The sequence below is a fragment of the Triturus cristatus genome, chromosome 5_2 (genome assembly GCF_964204655.1).
Source record: "Triturus cristatus chromosome 5_2, aTriCri1.1, whole genome shotgun sequence".
Lineage (NCBI taxonomy): Eukaryota > Metazoa > Chordata > Amphibia > Caudata > Salamandridae > Triturus > Triturus cristatus.
Genome location: NC_140588.1, coordinates 956178022 through 956203920, shown reverse-complemented (window position 1 = coordinate 956203920; position 25899 = coordinate 956178022). Strand labels below are relative to the sequence as shown.

The following is a 25899-nucleotide window of genomic DNA, read 5'->3' as shown; positions in this document are numbered from 1 at the left end:
AAATACGCAGAAATTGACAGAGCTGACCTTCAAGCCAAGATTGAAACATTGGAAAATGAGATCAAACAACAGGGAGATCTTCAAAATAAACAAAAATTGCATGACGAAATGACAATAAGGCTCAATAAGGAAGAAGAGAAGATATAGACGAGGAAGACATACAAATTTAGGTGGGACAGGGATGACTACTCAAACGGATAAATATGGTTTGCTAATAACAGCTACAGCAAACCAACGTATGCAAGGTGCAAACACAAAGGACAAGAACCAACAACAAGTTGAATCAATATCCATGTTGGATCTGAGCTCAGCACCAGACAGTGAATCAGAAACGGACACAGCTAAAAGAAGGCAAGAACAAAACTCCATAAGACTAACGTTGGGGGAAGAGCTGGATATTTTAAAAAGGAGCTGAAGGGGAACACCGCCACCCCGCAACAAGGGACCTGTAGCAGCAGGAGTGCCAAGAGGAGAAGGGGGAGAAGACAAGCCCGGAGAAACAGGAGAGAATAAGAAAAGAGGGCGAGGTCTAGGGAATTGCAGATAGAAGGCGTCTCTCAAGTCATCCCCACTGGAACAGATACTAGCTCAATCCCAGAAAACTCCATCATTGATTTGGCGGATATTAATTTAACCAAGGCGGAACAACAATAACTGTCACTAGGTTTATCCTACTGCCTGGAAACAAACTTTGATTACACGCAAACCAGGGCCAATATTTACAAATTTATTCGAAAATTAAAGCTAGCTAAATTTCACAGACAAAAAGCAGCCAACGTCATGTCGGAAAACATTGAAACAACTAACACGGACATAGATCAGTTAGGCCTGACTGTATCGGATCTGGGTTTGTTACAAGACGTGCAGGAATTGCAGATGGAGAATCCAAACATAATAACCCCAAGTGGCAATGTTACAACCCAGGAAGAAAGCAGCCTAGAACAGAATACCACCGTTACAACTACTGCCAAACCCTTGACCCCCTTCAAAGAAAAGTCCAAATTTACACCCATCATGTCCCGTGATTCGTTGGATATATTTAACGAACAAATTGTGGCACAGGTGAAAAGGTTGAATCACACCATAAACAGATCCAAAGTAAAAAGGTCATACCAATAAAGAAGTTACCATCAACTTATAAATAAACTGAGTAAGGACAACAAAGGAGCTATTTTTTTCTCTACTCCTAGCATGGAAAAGCTTGGGTCTAATAAGTTGGGACGAATAAAAGTTTTTAAAGAAAGAACATCCGTCCATACCAGTCATAAGGACATACACAGACCACCAGCTAGACCTATTATTGCTGCATGTAATGGTCCATTGGAAAATATGTCCAGGTACATAGATTTCTCCTTACAGGAGCATGTAATGAATTTGAAGTCGTATGTACAAGACACCTGTGATTTTTTTCGAAAGATCAAAGATATGGAATTGAATTCGGAATACTTACTCATAGCCCTAGATGTGTCGTCACTCTACACATGTATTAGAAACAGGGACGGAATCAGGGCTGTCGAATATTTCCTTTTCAATAGGCCAATAACATATTCGCAACACAACAAAATGCTTATCAACATGTTACTGTTCTGTCTGGAGAACAATCTCTTCATTTTTAATAATCAATCAAATGTACCAGAAAACACAAGGAGTTGCCATAGGGGCCAGCTTCTCCCCCAGCTATGCCTGTTTTTTATGGGTTGGTGGGAGGAGCTGGTCCTCATTGGGAAACACAAACAGGTATTTTCCAAACAGATTATAACTTGGCTCAGATTCATAGACGATTTGTTTATTATATGGAGTGGAACCCAACAAAGTGCTATGGATTTTATAGAACAACTGAATATAAATGATGTCAATCTTAAATTTACTTATACCATGAGCAAAATAGAGGTTACATTTTTAGACGTGCAAATCAAGATTGTAAACAATTGCTTAACGACCACACTATTTAGGAAACCTACAGCAGTTAACACACTGCTACATGCATCAAGCGTGCACCCAGCTCATCTCATCAATAGCATCCCTTATGGGGAAATGCTTCGTATAACGCGTATATGCAGTGATGAGGTAGATGCAGAAACTAAACAAGCAGAATGTCGCGCACGTTTCTTAGCAAGAGGCTACAAAATAACGGTAATTGATGCAGCCATCCTCAAATCTAAGGAATTGGCAAGAGCAGAACTGCTGCAATATAGAAAAAAATCAGAAGATAAGCAAAAGATGGCCGAACCAATCAGAAGATAAGCAAAAGATGGCCGAACCAATCAGACTTATTTTAGGTTTCTCTAAACAGGAAAAACAGCTTAGAACCATCATCAGACGGAATTGGCCTATCGTGAGAGATGACCCCACGATAGGCAAACTGTTACCTAACGATCCTTCCGTTGCTTTTAGAAAAACCACTAGTATGGCCAATGCATTAGTCAAAATCAGCCCGGAGGATCAGGGAAAACTATGTGGCCGACAGCAAGAAAGGGATTTTTCAGATGCACATCTTGCAAAGCCTGCCAACAAGGTATTAATACCACCACATACCAAACTGCATTCAGTAGCAAGGTGCAAACATCACACAGCACCTCGCGTGTAAAACTGAATTTTCAGTATATGTGCTTGAATGCAGTTGCAGATTAAAATACATAGGTATACAAAGTTGGCAGCACACAAAAGAATCTTGCAACACGAGGGCCATCATCAATAACGATGCTAGTTGCCCAGTGGCCAGACATTTCAGGGAACACCATAGCAGCAATCTGAAAGACCTCAAATATTACGCCAGGAAGGCAAACATAGATGCCTAGAAACCAAATACATTTTAGAATTTGACTCATAGCATCCAGGAGAGCTTAACAACACAGAGGATTTGCACACCTACTTATAAAAGACAATCAATAGATTCTTATGGTATTTTATAGTTTTTATGGCTTTTTTTATAATTAATTGTATTGATTGTATGAATTTTAATGAATTTCGATGTATCTACTGCACTATGTCCAGGAACTGTCGTGATGGCGACTTAAAATACATCATTGCATAGGTATAACCCTATAGAGATCTCTACAATCCTTGCTGTACTAGCGTATGTTCGGATACAATTTTATCTATTTGTTTTTAGGACAATTTTAATAATGTTATGACATTTGATCTAAATCAATTGATATGTGTGTGTGTGTATCTATATATATTTTTTCCATGGTATCATTTAATAATATATTTTTAAAGATACATTTTTATATTATGTACTGTCAACAAAATATATATGGATTCTATCACAATTGATTTTATCCATTTTAGTTGGAGGAAATTTGAATCAAAATGGACACTTACAAGTGAACCTAAGTGCAATAGAATAGTCCTTAAAGTATATCACACTACTAAGTCCTAGAACTCATTTCATATACACTAAACATGTCCCACACCCCATTGCCCCATCTTTGCATCTATCAGCATATTCCATAATATACGGATTATCCAAATTTATTTGCATTACATGGATATGCTGCAGATTAATCTTAATCAATGACCTAGCATTCGCACGTTTAGTTATAAACAAAATTCTTCTTGCCGTTATTAGTATAAGGGAACTGGAGAACAACGGCAACACACAGCACTTTATTACTTTGCACTCATTTTCTTAAATGAGTATCGCTATATGTTCTTTCATGTTTACAATTAGCACTTTTCAAACTTTTTTTTGCAAACCGACATATAGACAGGCTAGGGCAAGCTATTTGCGCATTTAGGCAATAATTTTATATATGATGGCTTGCCCATGCCAAGATACAGATTATGCAAACATATTTAAACAATACAGGTCCCTATATGAGGATAATGTAAATATGTTTTATTTAACGATACACAAATAATTGTATTTTACATTGTATTTATATATTTATTCGTCAGTTATAAAATGCGAATGAGATGTTTACAATAATGTAGTATACTATCTATGTAGATTACTGCAAAGTATGCACTAGCACTTTAAATTGGGGAAACAGTCTGAGCTGTGTCATGTGATGAAGGTCGAGGTACGGCCGAAAGGCGTCATGGCGGACTAACTTGGCAATAAAGAAATCATCCTGCACCTACATGGGTCCTTGCTCGTTTGTCTAGTCTGAGCAGAAGTTGGAAGCGAGTAATACAATATATATATGTGTGTGTGTATATTTATATGTATATAAATATACACACACACATACATATATATATATATATGTATAAACATATATGTAGCATATATATATATATGTATATATATATATATATATATATTACCTACTGGCGGTCGCCAGTAGGTAGTTATAGTTAGGACCCCTTTTCCATAGGAAATCCGCAACATTCTATTTTGAATAACTTTGGCGCCGGTCGATGAATCCTCGCGAATTTCTCAAAATAGGTGGGGCGCTACGCTCCGCTCCTACCCTGAAAGTCTCGGGGGGATTCGTCAAGCGGGGGCTGAGATAAAAGGGGGGTCCCAAAACGCGTTTTTCCCATGCATTTTTCCATAGGACCTTTAGAACGAGCTACAGCCCGAACGGCTGAACAGAATTACTAGAAATTTGGCAGAGAGGTAGTCCGTAGGCCAAGGAAGTGCCTTTTGTAGGTTTGGTGTAAATCTGTTCAGTAGATTCTGAGAAAATAGCCTTTAAATCAATATATATATCTGAGCCCGCTTACGGTACGCTTACCGTACGCTTACCGTACGCGTACGGTGGCGTGCGCGAGCGCGATTCTGATTGGCTCTTAGATCTTAGTAAACATTCGAATCGGCCGAAACCAGGAAGCGGCGTCCGCCATTTTGTCTCTCGCACTGAGTGTTATTTATCAAACATGATGCCCAAAAACATGTTACGGGGCTGTTTTGACAACTCCCTCCCACATAGTCATGTTGAGGGAGTCCCCAAACATCCCCCAAGAGCAAAAACGGTTTTATTTTTTTTTCGGCAATTTCGCCGAGTACCCTTACCGTACGCTTACCGTAAGCGTACGGTAAAAAATCGAAATAAAAAAAACTCTATCCACATTTACCCCACCCCCTGTTTTTGGTGGCCGTAGTCCGCCAAATGTACAGGGCTTATTACATCAGTAAAAAAACTATATTTTGGCAACATGAAATTATAAAATCGAAATAAAAAAAACACTATCCACATTGACCCCATCTCCTGTGCTTTAGCACCAAAACAGACCTTTACTCAAGGAAGTGCATTTGCTTAGTTAGATGTAAATCTGTTCTTTAGTTTTTGAGAAATTACTGTTTAAAAAATGTCCCAGTTTGGACATAAGGAGGCTACGTTTTAGAGATATCTGGATCATTATTCTGCAGATTCATGTATGAGGTACAAAATCTAAAGGCACACAATTGGACTAGGGAACTTTTTTCTTCTATCCTCTTACGGATTTGTAATTCTGGCTGCAGATTTACGAATCCTCTACACTCAGATATGCTGAATTTTACAGAATATTTTTTGTTGCGGTCGCCATTTTTCAACACTGTGTACTAGGCCAGGGAAAATGGCACAAAAAGGGTCATAAGGTGACAGGGTCAGCCTATAGTGGCACTCCAGGCCCATGTGTGTGGAACCCCAAAAGGACAGTCCCATCATTAAAGTTATTAATAAAAAGAAAAATGATCATAAGATTTGCAAATACTGTGCTGGATTTGCGAATCTTTGAAATCCCCTCGATCCAGCGAACCCCTCTTGGGTCTCAGAATTTGCAAATCATTGGTAGTTTAAAAAAAATACTTGGTGCAATACAGCTGTCCTTGACTGATTCCTGCTATATATGGCTTGGATGACCTGGGTGCATGCTAGACCTGGCACCTTGGCGTGGGTCTCCCTTCCCTTTTTTTAGTTGTTGCCTCGTGTTTTTGCTGGTGTTAGATGCTCAGGGCACTGTGCCACTGCTGTCCAGTGCCACAGTGCAAGTGCTCCCTATTGTAAATTGATGTATGAATTGGTGATTCCATGATTGGTTGGTTTGGTTTACCTGTCAGATCCTAGTACAGTGCACCAGGAGTGCCCAGGGCTAGTAAAGCCAAATGCTGCTGGTGGGCTTGCACCTCTGGTTGTGCCACCCACAGAAGCAGCCTGTAAAAATGTATCTAAGGTCTGCCATTGCAGAGCCTGCGTGCAGTCTGGTACTGTCATGCTGACTGGGCAAGTGCACCCACATGCCAGTCCCTAAACCTTCCCTTTTCTTCATATCAGACATCCCTATGGTAGGCCCAAGGGCAGGGTGCATTGTAAGGATAAGGTAAGACATGTCCTGGTGTGTGTGACATGTTATAATAGTGAATTGCAGCCGTTTTCGTTTTTCACTATTGCAAGGCTACCTGTTCTCCATAGCCCAGTATGGGCAGTTTGAATATTACATCTCATAATCCTAACGGACTCAGGGAAAATGGTAGAAATGCATCTTTTAGCGAAGTTGGTTTTAACATTCTGTGTTTGAAAATTCCACTTTTAGAAAGTAGGTATTTTCTTGTCTAATCATTCAAACCTGCCTCTGCTAGGCTGTGTATTCCTTGTCTGGAGTTTGAGTGACAGGGCTGGGGAATTCCAGGAGACAGGGTGAGGCAGCCCATTGGTGAATAGAGAGATCTGCATCTAGATGGGAGGGAGGAGTTGCACCTGGGACCTGAATAAGGCTGTGCCTTCCCTCCACAATGCTGGCTACACCTCCTGTGGTGCGTCTGATGTCTCTGCCCTGCTCTCTGAAAGGAAAGGAGGAGTCAGGTAAACAAAGTGCTCCAGGACTGACCAGAACTGGTTTGAACAAGGCAAATGCCCCTCTGCCCTCAGAGGACAAAGGATTTAGGGGTACAAGTATTGGGACCTTGAGCCCAAGAATTTAGATCACTTTGGGAAAACAAGAAGAAACCTCTGCTGAGGAGAGGAACCAAGAAGAAACTGAGGAGAGACTATCCGTAAAACTGGGGGATTGACCTGCTGGGGTTGCCTGCTGTCAAAGAGAGGAGAAAGGAACTTTGTGTGTACTTTTGCTCAACTTGTAAAGGATCTCCAAGGGCTTAGAAAAGAGCTTGCCTCCTGCTGAAGTCTCAGGGACAACAGACTTCAACCACCAGCTCCCCAGAGTTCTTTGGAAGTGCCTGCTGCTGTTTTGGGCCTTCTGAGGGACTGCGTGTCGCAAGGAACTGGAAGTGTGACTCACAGAGAAGAAGCGCGTCGCACCCGCTGCCGTCACATCACTGCACAAGGGTGTCGCCGCTGTAGCATTGCACCGTATCACAAAAGCCCCCTGCAACACCATAGAAGCGCGTCGCCGTAGCAGCCATCTTAGCTGACGCATTGCACCGCATCAAGAGAAGAGTCTCGCATCGAGGAAGAAGCGTGTTGCTGTCGCAGCCACTGCCGTCGCATCTTGGATGATGGCCCTGTAGCCATCGCATTGCATCGCATCAAGTAAAGCGCCTCGCATCCACGGAGTAGCGGGTCACCGTCGGAGCTGCTGCCGTCGCATCACTGAACAAGGGTGTCGCCGCTGTAGCTATCGCATCGAGCGGAAGCGTCTCACATCGCGGGAGAAGAGTGTTACCGCCAAAGCCGCTGTCGTCGCATCCCTGTAAACAGGTTTCGCCGCTGCAGCTGACACATCGAGCGGAGATCTCTCGCAACATCGGAGAAGCGTGCCGCATCAGGAAGATCTTCACGTCTTTATTTCTTTGCACCAAACTTTCATCGCATCACCATCGTTGCTACACTTTCGTTGCCCTGTGTGTCGCATCTAAAGGTACATTGAACTAAAAGTGTTGCATTTAAGAACAAAAGAGAACTAAGCTAAAACTACAATTTTTAATTAACAGTATTGTGGATTTTTGTCGTTTATGGTCTTGTGGTAAATCTATATAAAGAATACTTATTTTTGATATAAAACTTGTGTGGTGTCCATCTGTAGTGTTGTCACTAGATTACTGTATGTGTTTACCAATGCTTTGCACGCTGCCTCTGAGATAAGCCTGTCTGCGCTTGCCAAGCTACCAAGGGGGTGAGCAGGGGTTATTTTAGGAGTGTACCCCTTTACCCTGACTAGAGGTGAGGGTCCCTATTTGTCACAAGTGCTTACCTGTGCCAACTAGAGACCCCCAAGTCTAACATTGGTGGTCAGTGGTAAGGATTCTGGACTTGCATTTGTGACTCATGTACAGTGATTGGTGAACACTACTAGTGAGTGCAGACCAAAACGCAGCCACATACTTTTGGTAGATTTTTTTTTTTTGGGACTTTCTATTTTTGAGTACTGCCAAGCTTAACCATGGTGGAGAAAGCAGCATCCATAGCATCTGTTGATTATGATTGGGAAGAGGAGAAACTGGAATGCTACAATGTCAAGCAGCTGAAGTACTTCTGCAAAAAATTCAATGTTTCCACTGCTGGGTGCAAAAATAAGCTAGAGTTCTACAAGGCGCTGAGGGCCTGGGTAGAATCAAGAAATGCCCTTGATAATGAGGATGCAGAGGAGTAGCTGGAAGGGCCATTGGGCCCAGGGGGAAGGAAAGCAGTCTCCCCAGCAATTAGCAGTGTTTCTTCCGGAGGCCTGTCTCCAGAGGAGTTGGAGGACAGGGAGAGATGTAGGGTGCATGAGATGGAGCTGACCAACCTCACGTTAAATGGGCAGTTAGAATTTGAAATGCAAACTAGAAAGTTAGCCCTAGAAGAGAAAACAATGCAGTTTGAACATGAAAAGGTTTTGAGGGAGTTGGAGTTGAAGATCAAGAGCTTAGATATTGCTCCCTCTGGTGGCAGCACACCGTCATTGCCTGTTGAATCTAGGGTGTATATTCCTAAGGATGTGGTGAAAGAAATTTTTAAAAATGATGATATTGGGCAGTGGTTCAAGGTCTATGAGGTAGCCATGTCTTCCCACGGGGTCCCTGAGAAGGATTGGGGAGCGGGATTGTGGAGACGGTTCTGTAGTAGGGGATCTCTGTGTGTAGTCATAATCTATGAATAATCCCCGCCCATGTGCGGGGACCCCGGAGCAATCAAAAATATCTCTTAAGCTGTCCCGCATTTGCAAACCTGCAAAGACACTTAAGAGACAGACAAAATAATACAGCCTAATCACAACAAGGCTGCACTGGCCAGCACTTCCTCTGAAGTGAACACAAAAGCCAAAATAAAGTTTAAATGTCATTTTTATTCACATCTGACATCCTTCTTTATTACCACACACTCCCTTCACCAAAATCCCTTTAAACAATAGAGAGGAAGGGGTGGACAGACAAGCCCTATAGGCTGTCATTATGTGTCTGCTAAAGGGATACCGTGCCTTTAAGAAACTCTCCAGAGACCCCCGGTATCCCAGGATGCACAGCCAACACAAGTTACTTTCAGTTCTTTTTTCCGGCTCCTGCTAGCAGGACCCTGGAGCTTGAGCTCTACCCTTTTGGGTGGTTTATTGGATTAAAATTGGATTTTTTGGATAAATAGTGTTTTCATTCGACGTCTAGAGCCTTTGTCTACTACTGCCTGCAATCTGGAGCAGTTTTGGCCCACTCTTAGCATGGCTTTGTTCGATAACTGCCCTGAGTGTGGGAGGAAAAAGGCCAAGACGGACCCACATGATGTGTGTATCCTCTGCTTGTCGCCCTCACATGTCCCAGCTACATGTGCCATCTGTAAAACCTTTTCAAAGAGGACCCTGAGGGACAGGGAGAAGATTCGCCTTCAGGGACAGGAGCAGCAGAGGACCGGTGGGACTTCGGGGCATGGAGGATCTCATTCTCCCTCCTCCGCCCATGCTTCAGCCCCTGGAGGGACCTCCGGGCAGAGCAGGGAGCAGAAACGGCGCCTACCGGCTGGTAGGTCGCGTTCGACGTCGACGGCGAGGGAGAAGGCACCGGTATGTTCACCGTCGATCCAGGGCTCTGGGTCGCGGCAGCCTCGGCGTTCAACGTCGAGAGAGGGGCCGGCGAGACCCGGGACCGGGTCGCCGTCGCAGGTGTCACGGTCGACGTCGACAACCCATCGACGTTGTACCGAGCCCCATGGAAGACTTCACTCGCCACCTTCGCCGTCGACCCACGGCTCGACGCTGACTGAGTCGACGCCGAGATCCCGGCGCCCGCCGTCCAGGAGGAGGCGATCGCCGTCGAGGCACAGGTCGCCGTCGAGGCACAGGTCGCCGTCGAGGCACAGGTCGCCGTCGAGGCACCGGACGTCGACGTCGAGACACCAGCGTTCGATGTCGAAGCACCAGAAGTCGACGTCGAGGCAGAAGTCGACGCCGCGGCGACAGAGGTCAAGGCGTGGTTCGACGTCGCGGAGGCATGGTTCGACGTCGAGGAGGCATGGTTCGACGTCGAGAGGACGCTCGACTGCGAGACGGCGTTCGACGTCGAGGGCTAAGAGACGCCGGACGAGGTCGACGTACAGTTCGACGTCACGGACATCGGGGAGCACGTCCTCAGTGATTACGATCTCCAGTCGGGGATCGGGGAGACGCGGACGTTCCCCGTCGGTGGCCTCCACGCGGGACAGGCCCGCCAAGAAGAGGAGAGTGGCCGCGAGCCCGGACAGTTCTGGTGCGGGCTCTCCTGCTAGGAGTGATGGGGCTTCGGAACATCTGTCCCCGCTGCGTACCCAGCAGCCGCCTCTGCCTCCGATCTTCCACCGGCTCTTCCACCGGTGCCTGATCTTCCTCCTCCTCCTCCTCCTCCTCCTCCCCTTCCTCCTCCCCCTCCTCCGCTGCCTCTGCCCGTGCCTCAGCTGCCTACAGTTCCACCGCAGCCACCGCCTGCGCCCCCGAGGATTCCTCACAGGCAGAGATCTCGCTCCCGCCCTCGCAGGCGGTCACGGAGTAGGCGCAGATCGTCCACTCGCTCTGGACATGGACGACGGAGGTATCGGTCTCGTTCCAGAGGCTCGAGAGGCACGAACTCTTCTGGGACTGGACGGTTTTCGCCCTCGCTGTCGGAGACGCCTCCTACCCGCGTCTCGCCGGTGGATGACATTGCCACATTCCAAGAGGTGCTGATGAGAGGGGCGGCGAAGTTGGGGATATCAGTCACTACCCCTATTCCCACTACTTCTGTGATCTTTGAAACTTTGCATAAGGCTCATCTGTCGCGCCCCCTCCTCCCGTTGGTTCCGGGGTTGGAGGAACCTGCAATGGAGGTGTTCTTGACGCCGGCCGTGGTGAAACCGGCGCCCTCGAGACTGCTAAAAAGTACAGGGCTCCTGACTCGGACCCGGCGTTCCTCAGAGTGGATCCTCCACCGGACTCTGTTATCGTGGCGGCGGCTCGTAAACAACACTCTACGATGCCTTCATCCACGGCTCCTCCGGATAAAGAGAGTCGCAAAATGGACTCCACGTCGGCCACTACGATGAAGGCCGCTAGCGCCTCCGCTCTGTTGGGGCGCTATGACAGGTCTCTATGGGACTCCCTGCAACAGTTCGCTGCCTCCCTGCCTAGAGACAAGAGGGAGGACTTTCAGGAGATGCTGAACGAGGGCATGATGGTCTCTAATCAGATCATCAGTGCGGCGGGGGATGTGTCGCTGCTGGCGGCCCATGGGTACTGCCACGGCATACACATGAGGAGGCATTCCTGGCTGCGGCTGACCCCGCTCAAGCCTGAAGCACAGCAGAAGATCGCCAATTTACCGTTCTCTGGCACGACGCTGTTCGGGTCGCATGCGGATGACGAGATGGCCCGCATGAAGGCTGAGGCGGAAACTCTGAAGGCGGTGGGGCTGGAGAGGCCCAAGGAGCAGAGGAGGTCCTTCCGATCCTCGGGCAGGCGCTACGCCAAGCAGAGAGGTCAAGGGCGTCAGTCGGGCCACCAACAACAGCCCCAACAACAACAGCAGTTCCTGAGGCAGTCCTTTCAGAAGCGCCAGAGGGGCAGAGGACAGCATCAGTCCTCGTCGGGGAACAAAGGCCCGGCCGGGTCGAAGCCCTGAAAAGTTACTTCCCCCTCATCCGTTACCCGCTCCGGTGGGGGGAAGTATTCAACACTACCTGGCAGAGTGGAGGACAATAACGCAGGACAAGTGGGTGCTGAATATTGTTTGCAATGGTTACTGTCTTCGTTTCACCAGCCCGCCTCCACAGATTCCACCAGTGCGCTCCTCCTACACAGTGAGGGAGCTCCAGCGGGTGGCAGACGTTCTGTTAAAAAAGAGGGCGATAGAAGCGGTTCCTTTGCAGCAAAAAGGAAGAGGTCTCTACTCACGGTTCTTTCTCGTAAGAAAAAAGGACAAGAACGAGTTCAGGCCTATTCTAGATCTGCGTCAAGCAAACAAGTGGATCCGCAGAGAAAAGTTCCGTATGTTGTCCCTGCATCAGATTTACCCTCAGTTGCATCGAGGAGACTGGCTGTGCGCCATAGATCTGCAGGACGCTTACTTTCATGTGCCGATCGCACCAAAGCATCGCAAGTTCCTGAGGTTTCTGGTAGGCAACAACCATTACCAGTATTCAGTACTCCCGTTTGGCCTGAAGTCTGCACCACGGACGTTCTCCAAGTGCATGGCAGTGGTCGCGGCACACCTGCGGAAGACCAAGGTGTTTGTGTATCCATACCTGGACGATTGGTTGATCAAAGCGTCCACTTACCAGGAAGCCCAGTGCCATTTCAACAGGACAGCTGCCTTGCTGCATCGCCTGGGACTGCACATCAACATGTCGAAGTCAGTGCCGATCCCTGTGCAGTGTCTCCAGTACTTGGGGGCCTCAGTCAATACCTTGAACGCAAGCGTGTGTCCTTCGGAGGAGAGACGCCTATCGATCCGTGGGAAGGCTCGGCAGCTCATCTCAGCCCGCTCTCCTACGGTGAGGACGGTGTCTTCCTTACTGGGGTCGATGGCTTCTTGCATCTTTCTCACCCCCAATGCACGTCTGCATATGAGGCCCCTACAGGAATGTCTGGAGGATCAATGGGACCAGAGGCGGGGGCGTTGGGAGGACAAGATCCAGCTGTCTCAACACGCTCGGCAGTCTCTGAAATGGTGGTGTGCCCCAGAGAATGTCTGCAAGGGGACTCCTTTTCACAAGGATATTCCGGTCCAGACCATAGTGACCGATGCGTCTCTCCAGGGCTGGGGAGCGCATTCGGGCCCTCTTCAGATTCAGGGGATATGGTCGCAGATGGAGACGACTTACCATATCAACTTTTTGGAACTCAGAGCGGTACACTTGGCCTTGAAGGCGTTCCATCCCTCCTTCAGGACGAACTCCCTGCTGGTTCAGATGGACAATACTACGACCATGTATTACCTCAACAAGCAGGGGGGCTCACGTTCACGCACCCTGTCTCTGGAGGCACAGGCGATCTGGAACTGGCTGGTGGCCAGGAACCTGACGATCACGGCGACCCATCTGCCGGGGGTGCAGAATGCCCAAGCAGACGGCGCACAGCAGGCTCGTTCAAGAGAACCACGAGTGGGTGCTAAACGACGACGTGCTAAGAGACGTCTTCGCAGAGTGGGGCACTCCGGATATAGATCTGTTCGCTACGGCAGAAAACAGCAAATGCCGCGACTTCGCGTCCAGGTACTACCAACCAGGGACGCTGGGGAATGCCCTATGGATCAGCTGGTCCAACAGCTTTCTCTACGCCTTTCCACCCATTCCCCTGATCCCGGCGGTGTTGATCAAGCTGTCGCAATCCAGAGCCAGAATGATCCTGATTGCTCCGGAGTGGCCGAGGCAATGGTGGTTCACCGACCTTCTTCACCGGTCTGTTCTGCCACACAGACGCCTGCTGTGTCGGCCGGACCTTCTCACGAAGTTCGGAGGACAGATGGTTCACCCCAATCTCTCGTCCTTGAGTTTGGCAGCATGGCTCCTGAGCTAGTACAGTATGGACACTTGAACCTACCTCAGGACTGTATGGAGATCTTGAAGGAGGCGAAGAGACAGTCTACGAGGACTTCTTACGCCTATAAGTGGAAGAGATTCTGCTTATGGTACAAGGCAAAGGACTTTGACCCTACATCCTGTAAAGAAGGTGTTATTTTGCCTTATCTGCTGCAGTTAGCTCAATCTGGGCTTAATTTTCAGTCTATTAAGGTTCATCTCGCAGCTCTGACTGCGTATAGGAAGGGCCCTTCTCAAACCTCATTTTTTCAAATCCCTGTGATTAAGGATTTTTTGGAGGGTTTGCGTAAGGTGTTTCCCCCTGTTAGAAGACCTTCTCCACCATGGGAATTGAATGTGGTGTTATCTAGATTGATGAGGGAGCCTTTTGAGCCTATCCATAAGGCTTCGTTGCAGCATTTGTCTTAGAAGGCTGCCTTCCTTGTGGCCATTACATCGGCCAGGAGGGTGAGTGAGATTCAGGCTCTGTGTTGTCAAGAGCCGTATACTGTTTTCCATGCTTCTAAAGTAGTGATGCGTACCCATCCTAAATTTTTGCCTAAGGTGATATCAGATTTCCATGTAAATCAAATGATAACTTTGCCTACGTTTTTTTCAGCATCCTTCCTCTTAGGCGGAGAGGTCTCTGCATTCACTTGATGTACGTAGGGTACTGAAATTCTACCTGGATAAGACAAAAGATATCCGCAGGTCGGATCAACTGTTTGTTAATTATGGTTCGGTAAGAACTGGTTTAGCTACCTCAAAACAGTCCATTTCCAGATGGATTGTTTCCTGTATTCAGCTTTGTTACCAAAAAGCTAATAAAACATTGGGGGGTAAGCCTACGGCACATTCGACTAGAGGCAAGGCTGCTACTACAGCTTTGCTTAGGAATGTTCCCATTGCGGACATTTGTAAGGCTGCCACCTGGAAGTCAGTCCATACGTTTACGAAGCATTACTGCCTGGATTCTGATGCTAGGGCAGATGCGCAGGTTGGACAGGCTTCGCTGAGGAATTTGTTTGCACAGTGATTTGTTGGTGGTTGGGCTTACTCCACCGCTGCTTGTTGGTTGGGATGGGCTTGCCATTCTAGTCATATATTATGACTATACACAGAGATCCCCTACTACAGAAGGAGTCGTTTCTTACCTGTAACTCCAGTTCTGTAGTAGGGGTATCTCTGTTATAGTCATAAGCGACCCTCCCTCCTCCCCGGTGGAGTAACCTGATAGTATCAGGCCTGTTGTTATACACCTTCAAAAAGAACTGAAAGTAACTTGTGTTGGCTGTGCATCCTGGGATACCGGGGGTCTCTGGAGAGTTTCTTAAAGGCACGGTATCCCTTTAGCAGACACATAATGACAGCCTATAGGGCTTGTCTGTCCACCCCTTCCTCTCTATTGTTTAAAGGGATTTTGGTGAAGGGAGTGTGTGGTAATAAAGAAGGATGTCAGATGTGAATAAAAATGACATTTAAACTTTATTTTGGCTTTTGTGTTCACTTCAGAGGAAGTGCTGGCCAGTGCAGCCTTGTTGTGATTAGGCTGTATTATTTTGTCTGTCTCTTAAGTGTCTTTGCAGGTTTGCAAATGCGGGACAGCTTAAGAGATATTTTTGATTGCTCCGGGTCCCCGCACATGGGCGGGGATTATTCATAGATTATGACTATAACAGAGATACCCCTACTACAGAACTGGAGTTACAGGTAAGAAACTACTCCTTCCTTAGTGAGGGGCGGGACACTGCTAGATTTGCCTGCTGATGTCTATAATTCTTATCCCCACATGAAAGATGCATTAATGTCCAGGTATGGTTTAACCCCTGAATTGTACAGACAGAGGTTCAGGGGTTGCAAGAAGATAGAGTACAGTAACTGGGTGGAATATGTCACTTTTTTCTGCAGAGCGTTGGATGGTTGGGTGAAGGGTAGCAAAATTGATGATTTTCAGGGACTTCTTGATTTGATTGCATGGGAGCATTTGTCAAGTAACTGTTTTCCTGAGCTACACCAGCACCTGATTGATAGTAGGCTGACTAATCCTAGGAAGCTTGCTGAGGAGGCGGACCGCTGGGTCAGTACCAGGGTCCACAAGGGTCACGTGGGAGACTCAGCCAAGAGTGGGCAGGGTCCCCAGCAGAAGAGTGGAGGGGACAAGGGCAAACAGAGGGGGTTCTATAGAAGGCCCCAAAGTAGTCCTCAAGGGAACCAAGGGAAAGGTTCTCAGCCTCCCCCCCCCCCCCCCAGAAACCGTCAGGGGTCCCGACAGGTCCACCTGTTCAAAGAGGACCCCCAAAATACTACAAATGTGGAGACCTGGGTCATTTAGTGAATGATCCCAAGTGTCGCCTGTTTGGGAAACCAGCACCCCCTGGTGCGGCCCCCGGCAGATGGCTAGTGTAGCCCTGGGTGAGGAGATGGGTGCCCAAGGTGGGTGGGGTCCCGCAGACATGTCCCTTGTCTCATTAGGAGATTGTGAGGTGGTCCCCAGCACCCAGCTGCCTGATAAAACTAAAAAATACACGCAGTGGGTGACCATCAATGGCCATAGAGTGGAGGCTCTTAGAGATACAGGGGCATGTTGACCGCTGTCAAGTGTCACCTGGTGTCTTAAGAGCAGGTTGTCCCTGGTGCATTCTACCCAGTTGTTGCCGCTGACAACACAGTCACTGCGAGGTGGCTCAGGTTCCCTTTGAGTGGGGGTGGGGGGGGGGGGGGTCTCTGGTACTCTTCAGGTAGCTGTGAACCCGCCATGCCTTTGGCTGTTTGTTAGGGAACGATCTGGAAAGCTCCCTTTGGGCGAAGGTGGAGCGGAGTGCTCATTTAGAAATGTTGGGTTTGCCTGACTGGGCGTGTGTGACCACCCGGTCCATGGCAGCGAGTAAAGGTGCTCAAGAGGACCTAGAGCCGGAAAGGGAGGCTCAGGTACCTGCCGTCAAGAGTAGAGGCAGGGGGTGCGGGAAACCGGCCCCCGAAGTTCCCACGGTCCAGGAAGGAGCAGACCCTGAGGAGGATGCCCTGGCGCCTACAGGGGAACAGGTAGCCAAACTGGGGGACCTGCCTGAGCTGACCCATTGGCAGCAAGAAGGAGGACCCTCCAGGGAGGAATTCTGCACGGAGCAGAAAGAATGCCTTTCTCTTGTGGGTCTGCGGCAACAGGCTGCAGACCAGGCAGCAGGTGATCAGTCTGGGTCACATTGGATTTACTGGGAGAATGACCTTCTGTATACTGAGCCAAAGTTTGCTGAGCCTGGGTCAGCCCATGTGCTGGTGGTACCCCAGCGCTTCAGAGCCTTCCTACTGGGGCTGGCTCATGATGTTCCATTGGCAGGACATTTGGGGCAGGACAAGACCTTTGAAATGCTTGTCACCCACTTTTATTGGCCCCAAATGCGCAGGAGTTCAGACACTCACTGCAGGGCATGTCAGACTTGCCAGGCAAGTGGAAAGAGTGGGAGGAAGCGCAAGGCTCCTCTCCAGCCATTCCCTGTGGTCAGCACCCCCTTTGAACGTGTGGGTATTGACATTGTGGGGCCACTGGAACCCAAGACAGCCATGGGCAACAGGTTCATCCTGGTCATGGTGGACCATGCCTCCGGTACCCAGAAGCCATACCTCTAAGGACAGTGACGGCCCCCGTGGTGGGACGAGCACTGATGGGAATTTTCTCCAGAGTGGGATTCACTCGCGAAGTAGTGTCTGACCGAGGTACTAACTTCATTTCCAAGTATATGAAGTCCCTGTGACAGAAGTGTGGGGTAATCTACAAGTTTACCACTCATTACCACCCCCAAGGTGATGGGTTGGTTGAAAGGTTCAACCAAACCCTGAAAGGCAAGATTATGGGTCTTGTGGAACCTATGAGGCGTAAGTGGGACGTCCTCTTACCTTTTTTTTTTTTAAACAGACTTTATTAGGTCACAAAACAAAATGCAGTCAATCCCCTTCCCCCGTACTCCGCCCTCCAGCCAAATCAGAACGTGGTGCAGTGACCAGTCCACCAAACTGATCACAACTGTACAACATTCACCCCAACAGCGTCTATGCTACGAGGTAGGTCATCCACAGGAGTAATCCACAATGAATGTGCGATAATACCAATATGCCCCCAACCCCATCCCCCAGCAACCCCCCCCAACGTAACCCCCCCTACCCACCCACCCAAGTATGCCGCCAGTATCTATCATAATTACATGTGCATCAAAGCATCACCTACCACTCGTCGGATCCGCCTACCAGCTATCCCAGCAGAGAGTGCCTCAAGAGCATAGGGGGAAGCCTGTTACAGGGTGCTCACGGAACCGGGGCTCCATCATCCTCCATCGGATTTCCCCCATCTCCCACAGCCAAGCGCTTGAACAACTCCAGGAGCGCCAACCATGCCCGGGCCCATTCGTGCGATCTTTCATTTTCACTACGTCTAGCCAGACACAATCTATAAGTCCCCTCACTTCCCGCCCATTTCTCCATTTCCCTAGCCCACCGCAAGAACTTAGGTCCCTGCCTCGCCTTCCAATGGGAAGTAATCTCCCGACGTCCTCTTACCATGCCTACTCTTTGCGTACCGTGAGGTGCCACAGAAATCTCTAGTGTTCAGCCCCTTGTAGCTTCTCTATGGACGCAGTGAGAGGACCTCTGAGTTTGGTTAAAGAAGGATGGGATTAATCTCCCACGAAACCTCCGCAGGATGTATATAGCTACATGCTGGCCTTCAGCAACCAAACTAGGCGTTTCAGGCAATTCGCTGAGGCGAATCTGGAAGCCAGCCAGGAGGAGATGAAGCGGTGTTACGACCAGAATGCTACTCTGGTAGAGCTTCAGCCTGGTCAGAAAGTGTGGGTCATGGCCCCAGTGGAGCCTGTGCGCTCCAGGTTAAGTGGACCGGACCATTTGAGGTTGTGGAGCGCAAAAGTACGGTTACCTACTTGGTGGACTTGCGGTCTCCCAGGAACCCCTTGAGGGTCCTGCATGTCAACTGCCTGAAGCCCCACTTGGAGAGGTCCCAATTGGGCATGCTCTTAGCGACAGATGGTGGAATGGAGGAGGAGACAGAGCCTCTTCCAGACCTCCTGTCGGCGACAGAGCAAGATGGGTCAGTCGATGGTGTCAACCTCTCTTCCACCCTGACCCCTGAGCAACAGAATCACTGCCGCCAGGTGCTGGGACAATTTTCTGATTTGTTCTCCCTGGTTCCCGGTGTCACTGATTGGTGCGTCCATGATGTGGACACTGGGCATAGTACACATGTGAGGCACAAAATCTACAGGGTGACTGACAGGGTGAGAGTTTGCATCAAGGAGGAGGTCTCCAAGATGTTTGCGTTAGGGGTGATTGAGTCCTCTAATAGTCCTTGGGCCAGCCCAGTGGTCTTGGTCCCAAAGGCTGCTGCACCGGGTGCCACACCAGAACTCCGGTTCTGTGTGGACTAACGAGGGCTCAATTCAGTCACCAGGACTGACGCCCACCCCATCCCCAGAGCTGATGAGCTCATAGATTGGCTAGGGGCTACATGGTACCTCAGCACGTTTGACTTAACATCTGGGTACTGGCAGATCGCCTTCACTGATGAGGCAAAGGAGCGGTGTTCATTCTCCACACCAGATGGGCACTACCAGTTTCGGGTGATGCCCTTTGGGATGAAGAATGCCCCTGCCACCTTTCAGAGGTTGGTCAACCAGGTGGACTGGACTTTCAGTGCCGCCTACCAGGATGACATCGCAGTGTTCAGCGCCAGTTGGGAAGAACATCGGCGCCACCTCTGGAAAGTGTTGATGGCGCTGCGGAGGGCAGGCCTCACGAACAAGGCGAATGTGTCAGATCGGGCACGGTTCCGTGGTGTACTTGGGACACCAGGTAGGGAGCGGCCAGGTGGCGCCCCTGCAGCCCAAGATTGAAACCATCCTGGCTTGGGAGCCGCCCAAAACCCAGACAGACTCACGGGTTACTACAGGAGGTTTGTCAAGGGGTATGGCAACATTGTTGCACCCTTGACTGCGCTGACTTCAAGGAAGCAGCCAAAGAGAGTGATTTGGACTGACACCTGTCAGAAAGCTTTTGAGACCCTAAAAACTGGTATGTGCACGGCGCCCGTGTTCTTGGCACCCAACTTCTCCAGAGAGGTCATAGACAAAAAGACGCTTCAGAGCAGGTGTGGGGGCTGTTCTGGCACAGATGAATGAGGAGGGCCTAGATTAACCCGTAGCCTTGATCAGTAGGGGGTTACTTCCACGGGAACAGAGGTGGAGTGCTATTGAGCGTGAGGCATCTGCTGTGGTCTGGGCACTGAAGAAGCTGAGACCCTACCTGTTTGGGACTCGCTTCCGGGTTCATACAGACCACAGGCCCCTCAGATGGTTGATGCAGATGAGGGGTGAGAATCCAAAGCTGTTGGTGGTCCATTTCCCTACAGGGGATGGATTTCACGGTGGAACATCGCCCTGGTACAGAACACGCCAATGCTGATGGTCTGTCCAGATGTTTCCGCCTTAGTGATGAGAACTCCCAGGAGGTAGGGTAGTTCTCCCCACATTTCAGCTGGAGGGGACACGTGTTAGACCTGGTACCTTGGCGTGGGTCTCTCTTCCATTTTTTTGCTGTTGCCTCATGTGTTTTTGCTGGTGTTAGATGCTCAGGGCACTGTGCCACTGCTGTCCAGTGCCACAGTGCAAGCGCTCCCTATTGTAAATGGATGTATGAATTGGTGATTCCATGATTGGTTGGTTTGGTTTACCTGTCAGACCCTAGTACAGTGCACCAGGAGTGCCCAGGGCTTGTAAAACCAAATGCTGCTGGTGGGCTTGCAGCACTGGTTGTGCCACCCACAGAAGCAGTCTGTAAAAATGTGTCTAAAGTCTGCCATTGCAGAGCCTGCGTGCAGTCTGGTACTGTCATGCGTACTGGGCAAGTGCACCCACTTGCCAGTCCCTAAACCTTCCCTTTTCTTCATATCAGACACCCCTATGGTAGGCCCAAGGGTAGGGTGCATTGTAAGGGTAAGGTAAGACATGCCCTTGTGTGTGTGGCAAGTTCTAATAGTGAATTACAGCCATTTTCGTTTTTCACTATTGCAAGGCTACCTCTTCTCCATAGGCCTTAATGGGCAGTTTGATTATTACATTTTATAATCCCAACTGACTCAGGGAACATGGTAGAAATTCGAATTTAGTATGCCTGAACTCCGGATTATAAAATACATCTTTTAGCGAAGTTGGTTTTAACATTCTGTGTTTCAAAATACCACTTTTAGAAAGTAGGTATTTTCTTGTCTAACCATTCAAACCTGCCTCTGCTAGGCTGTGTATTCCTTGTCTGGAGTTTGAGTGACAGGGCAGGGGAATTCCAGGAGACAAGGTGGGGTGGCCCGGTGGTGAATAGAGAGATCTGCAGCTAGATGGGAGGGAGGAGTTGCACCTGGGACCTGAATAGGGCTGTGCCTTCCCTCCACAATGCTGGCTCTACCTCCTGTGGTGTGTCTGAGGTCTCTGCCCTGCACTCTGAAAGGAAAGAAGGAGTCAGGTAAACAAAGTGCTCCAGGACTGATCAGAACTGGTTTGAACAAGGCAAAGGCCCCTCTGCCCTCAGAGGACAAAGGATTTTGGGGTATAAGTATTGGGACCCTGATCCCAAGAATTTAGATCACTTTGGGAAAACAAGAAGAAACCTCTGCTGAGGAGAGGAACCAAGAAGAAACTGAGGAGAGACTATCCCTAAAACTGGGGGATCGGCCTGTAGGGGTTGCCTACTGCCAAAGAGAGGAGAAAGTAACTTTGTGTGTACTTTTGCTCAACTTGTGAAGGATCTCCAAGGGCTTGGAAAAGAGCTTGCCTCTGCTGAAGTCTCAGGGACAACAGACTACAACCACCAGCTCCCCAGAGTTCTTTGGAAGTGCCTGCTGCTGTTTTGGGCCTTCTGAGGGACTGCGTGTCGCAAGGAGCTGGAAGTGCGACTCACGGAGAAGAAGCGCGTCGCAGCCGCTGTCGTCGCATCACTGCACAAGGGTGTCACCGCTGTAGCTATCGCATTGAACCGCATCACGAGATGCGCAACGCAACACCAAAGAAACGCGTCGCAGCCATCGTAGCTGACGCATTGAACCGCATCAAGAGAAGAGTATCGCATCGAGGAAGAAGCGTGTTGCCGTCGCAGCCGCTGCATCTTGGATGACGCCGCTGTAGCTGTCGCATTGTACCGCATCAAGTAAAGCGCCTCGCATCCATGGAGAAGCGTGCCGCCGTCGGAGCTGCTGCCGTCGCATCACTGAACAAGGGTGTCGCCGCTGTAGTTATCGCATCGAGCGGAAGCGTCTCACATCGCGGGAAAAGAGTGTCGCCGCCTAAGCTGCTGTCGTCGCATCACTGGACAAGGGTGTCGCCGCTGCAGCTGACGCATCTAGCCGAGATCTCTCGCAACATCAGAGAAGCGTGCCGCATCAGGAAGATCTTCACGTCTTTATTTCTTTGCACCAAACTTTCATCGCATCACCATTGTTGCAACACTTTCGTTGCCCTGCGTGCCGCATCTAAAGGTACATTGAACTAAAAGTGTTGCATTTAAGAACTAAAGAGAACTAAGCTAAAACTACCATTTTTAAGTAACAGTATTGTGGATTTTTGTCATTTATGGTTTTGTGGTAAATCTATATAAAGAATACTTATTTTTGATATAAAACTTGTGTGGTGTCCATCTGTAGTGTTGTCACTAGATTACTCTATGTGTTCACAAATGCTTTACACACTGCCTCTGAGATAAGCCTGTCTGCTCGTGCCAAGCTACAAAGGGGGTGAGCAGGGGTTATTTTAGGAGTGTACCCCTTTACCCTGACTAGAGGCGAGGGTCCTTATTTGTCACAAGTGTGTACCTGTGGCAACTAGAGACCCCCAAGTCTAACAGTGCCTATGCAGAGTGAAATGCTGGCCCTGGCTAGAGCTTTGTGGTTTGTTGGGCACAGGTCCTGCCTGTAGTCCAAGCCCTGTTGCCGACACCGCTGAGCACAGTCAAAGGCAGGATTGAAAATATTTGGTTCAAGTAATGATTTGATGCACTTACAGTTGTGCTTTGCCAACCTCCACTGAGCATGGATGTGCACAGAGGGGGTTGGGTGGTTTAGGTGAAGGGCGGGGCGAGCAAAGCCCTGCAGCAGAAGGTGGAAGCCTGTGGCAAGTTGGGTACAGGGCCTTGCTGTAGGCCGGACCCTGTGGTGAACCACTGCAAGACCTGACTGGTTCTAAAGTCCTGCAGGCAACACCTGGCTAGAGGCCAGGCCCTGCAGTCAACCCAGCTGCACGCTGCAAAATGGTACCAGCATAGCGTTGGGAGCATTCCTTGGCAGATGCTGGAGTGAATCCCTGCTGCGCATGGTAGATGGCTTGCGCAACAGGAGTTGGACTCCTGCAGCAGGTTGCGCTCAGTGCCTTGTAGTAGGTCAGACCTTACAGCCAGCTGTTACTGCTCATAGCCCGAGGGTTGACCTCTTGTGGCAGGTTGGGTGAGGTTGTGTGCTGTGGGGCTTGGGCGCAGGCTGTGTGCCATTGGGTTTGAGGCACAAAAACTGTTGGATGTGGTAGTTGAACAAAAAATCCCAGAAATTCATTGAAGAAAGGTATGGTTAGCTTAGGTTATTAAAAAAGGCAGAAAGTTACTGAAAAAAACCAGCAGTTATGTTTTTAATGAACCCTTTAACAACTGATATTTATCAGCTCTTATTTAGTAAACCAACCAAAAGTCGCACTCATGTCACGTATTCCTTATGATATATGCTATCACTCATGACATTTTAAACATAATCTCTAATGACATCATTGCTGAGCAACTCTGACTTCTCTGATGTTATTATTTATGATAGTGCTGGTAACATCAGTATTTATTGTTACATGTTGTTTCTGAGGCAGTTACACGGATGCCATTTCTAAGAGGCTCTGTGTCTGCAGTGTTTCAACCTGTAATGTACCACTTGTTTGCTGATGTGGTAAGTATTATATGCTTCCAAAAGATTTTAGTGCAGAAATTGAAGGGGAGTTATTTTTAATACTTGAGAGAGGCAGGGATGATAAGGCTAAGAATGGTGTGAGTTTGGCATGGAGCTATGTGCCATTTTTAGGTCTCACCTGATCCAGCGCATGCGCTGGTCTGGCGAGACATTTTGTGAGGGCTCCAAAAAGTGCTACCAGGCCAGCCTAGAGCTACAGTGCATGTGCGCGGGCGCGCGCGTCGCGCTTTACCGCGACTACTTTCACTTTCGTGGCCGCACGGCCGCTTTGATGTTCTCCATGAGGCTTCAATAGATTACAACAGTTAAAACAAGCATTAGCATAGCCAATAGGTCTCGCTTTTGGGACCTTATAAGTGTTTAGTTGTGCAACTGTTGCATGGCTAAACACTTATAAGGTCCCAAAGGCGAGACCTATTGGCTATGCCAATGCTTGTTAAAATATGGAGGTGGTGATACAGCCAGAGAGTGGTGCAGGTAGTTGGCAGGATACCAGGTTTAATGCGGGTAGGGGTGCGTGCAGGAGCAGCCATGTTTTACTTTTCTACTCATGCAACAGGATGACAGGCGAGGGATATGTAATGTAAATTAAATGGGTTCTAAGTGACATAAAATAGACAACAAGCGTGACGCTCGAGGGAAAAAACATTTTTTCTATTCAGTTACCCTTCTATGATCCTATATAGGTGAACAGTCACCAGTGGCTCTACTGTATAATTAGAGGGACTGGAGTGTGCTCTGGAAAGACTTTATCAAACGATACATCTTTTACTTCCTATTTGCAGCAGCGTTATGAAAAATAGCATGTTTGAGATTTCTTTAATAATACCTTGCTGTTATATACTGCTTCATTGTGCATTTTCTGCATTTCAAGTGCTGTAAATATCAGGTGCTCTGAGAATATGGCATTATGACAGTGAGAATTAGTACATGAAAGTGAAGACATTTATATTGTAGAATCAATTATTGAAGACTGTTTGTTTTTTCTTCTTTTCTTGTTTTTAATGTTAGAAAGCTGACCGATCCAAAAGATTTGAATTCTTGCTGAAACAGACAGAGCTCTTTGCTCATTTCATTCAACCTTCATCACAGAAGTCACCAGCCTCTCCGCTCAAAGTCAAATTGGGTCGTCCACGAGTAAAACAAGATGAAAAACAGTGCTTGCTTTCGGCTGGGGAGTATGTATCTCTTTTCCTTCTTCTTTTTAGCATTGTCTTAGTCATAAAAGGTGAAACAGATGTGGCATGCTACTGGCTTCATTAAGTATGGTATGAAATGTCCTTTAATGACTAAGGTCCTAATGTAGAGTTTGGAGGACAGATTAATCCTCAAATATGGTAGATATCTCAGCTGCCTTATCAAAAGTGACATAGGATATAGTGAACTTGCAGTTTGTCGTACAGGATATTCCCCACATTTGTGTTGAATGTAACCCATTTGTCAAACTCTAAACCAGGCCATAACAGTCTTAGTTTAGAATTTTGCAGAAAGGGACTCTGTCACAAACATGGTGGATGGCCTCATCCACCATATTACACGTTCCATTTACTATTTTCCATGTATGATACTGTGTTTGGGACATCCACCACATTTGTGACGGAGTACCTGTCTGCCAATCTGTAAACAAGGCCCCACGTTTTTCACATCAGAGCCAGTTGAACTTGGTTCTAATCACTTCTTGACATCTAACCAGAAAACCTGTGCTTTAAGGGAAAATTGCGTTTTCTCTGTATTCCTAATATTGTCAATGTGCAATACCAGTATATAAAACAAAAACTGCTGTCTAATGTCAAACACAGTCCATGGTACAAACCCTACTTACATTACAGATCTGTACCCAGCATCTCACAGCATTCTGTCACTGCAGTAAAAACATGTTCTCTGTAATGATATATTTCAACGGTCTTTCAGGGTGGGCCTCAACCAAATAAATTGCTGGGGAAAAAATCTAATTTTGCAAAGAGAGGAAATTAGCTAGGTGCAAAGCATCATATTTTCTGAAATACTGTATCTAGTATTGCAAAATCCATGAAGTACATTTGCATTATCAGCATTCAGAAAGATTTATTATGACTGCATTTCTGTGGG

The 25899-nt window shown here is 48.1% G+C and overlaps 1 protein-coding gene across 2 annotated transcripts in view; it reads left to right on the top strand.

Moving 5' to 3' along the window:
- Nucleotides 1-25899, top strand: part of LOC146829460 (SWI/SNF-related matrix-associated actin-dependent regulator of chromatin subfamily A member 1) — a 1967301-nt gene that overhangs the window by 251530 nt on the left and 1689872 nt on the right. For both annotated transcript variants that reach the window (XM_085608144.1, XM_085608145.1), the window contains exon 3: nucleotides 24823-24989. In XM_085608144.1, coding sequence (XP_085464270.1) covers nucleotides 24823-24989 — 167 coding nt within the window. The remainder of the gene's footprint in view (nucleotides 1-24822; nucleotides 24990-25899) is intronic.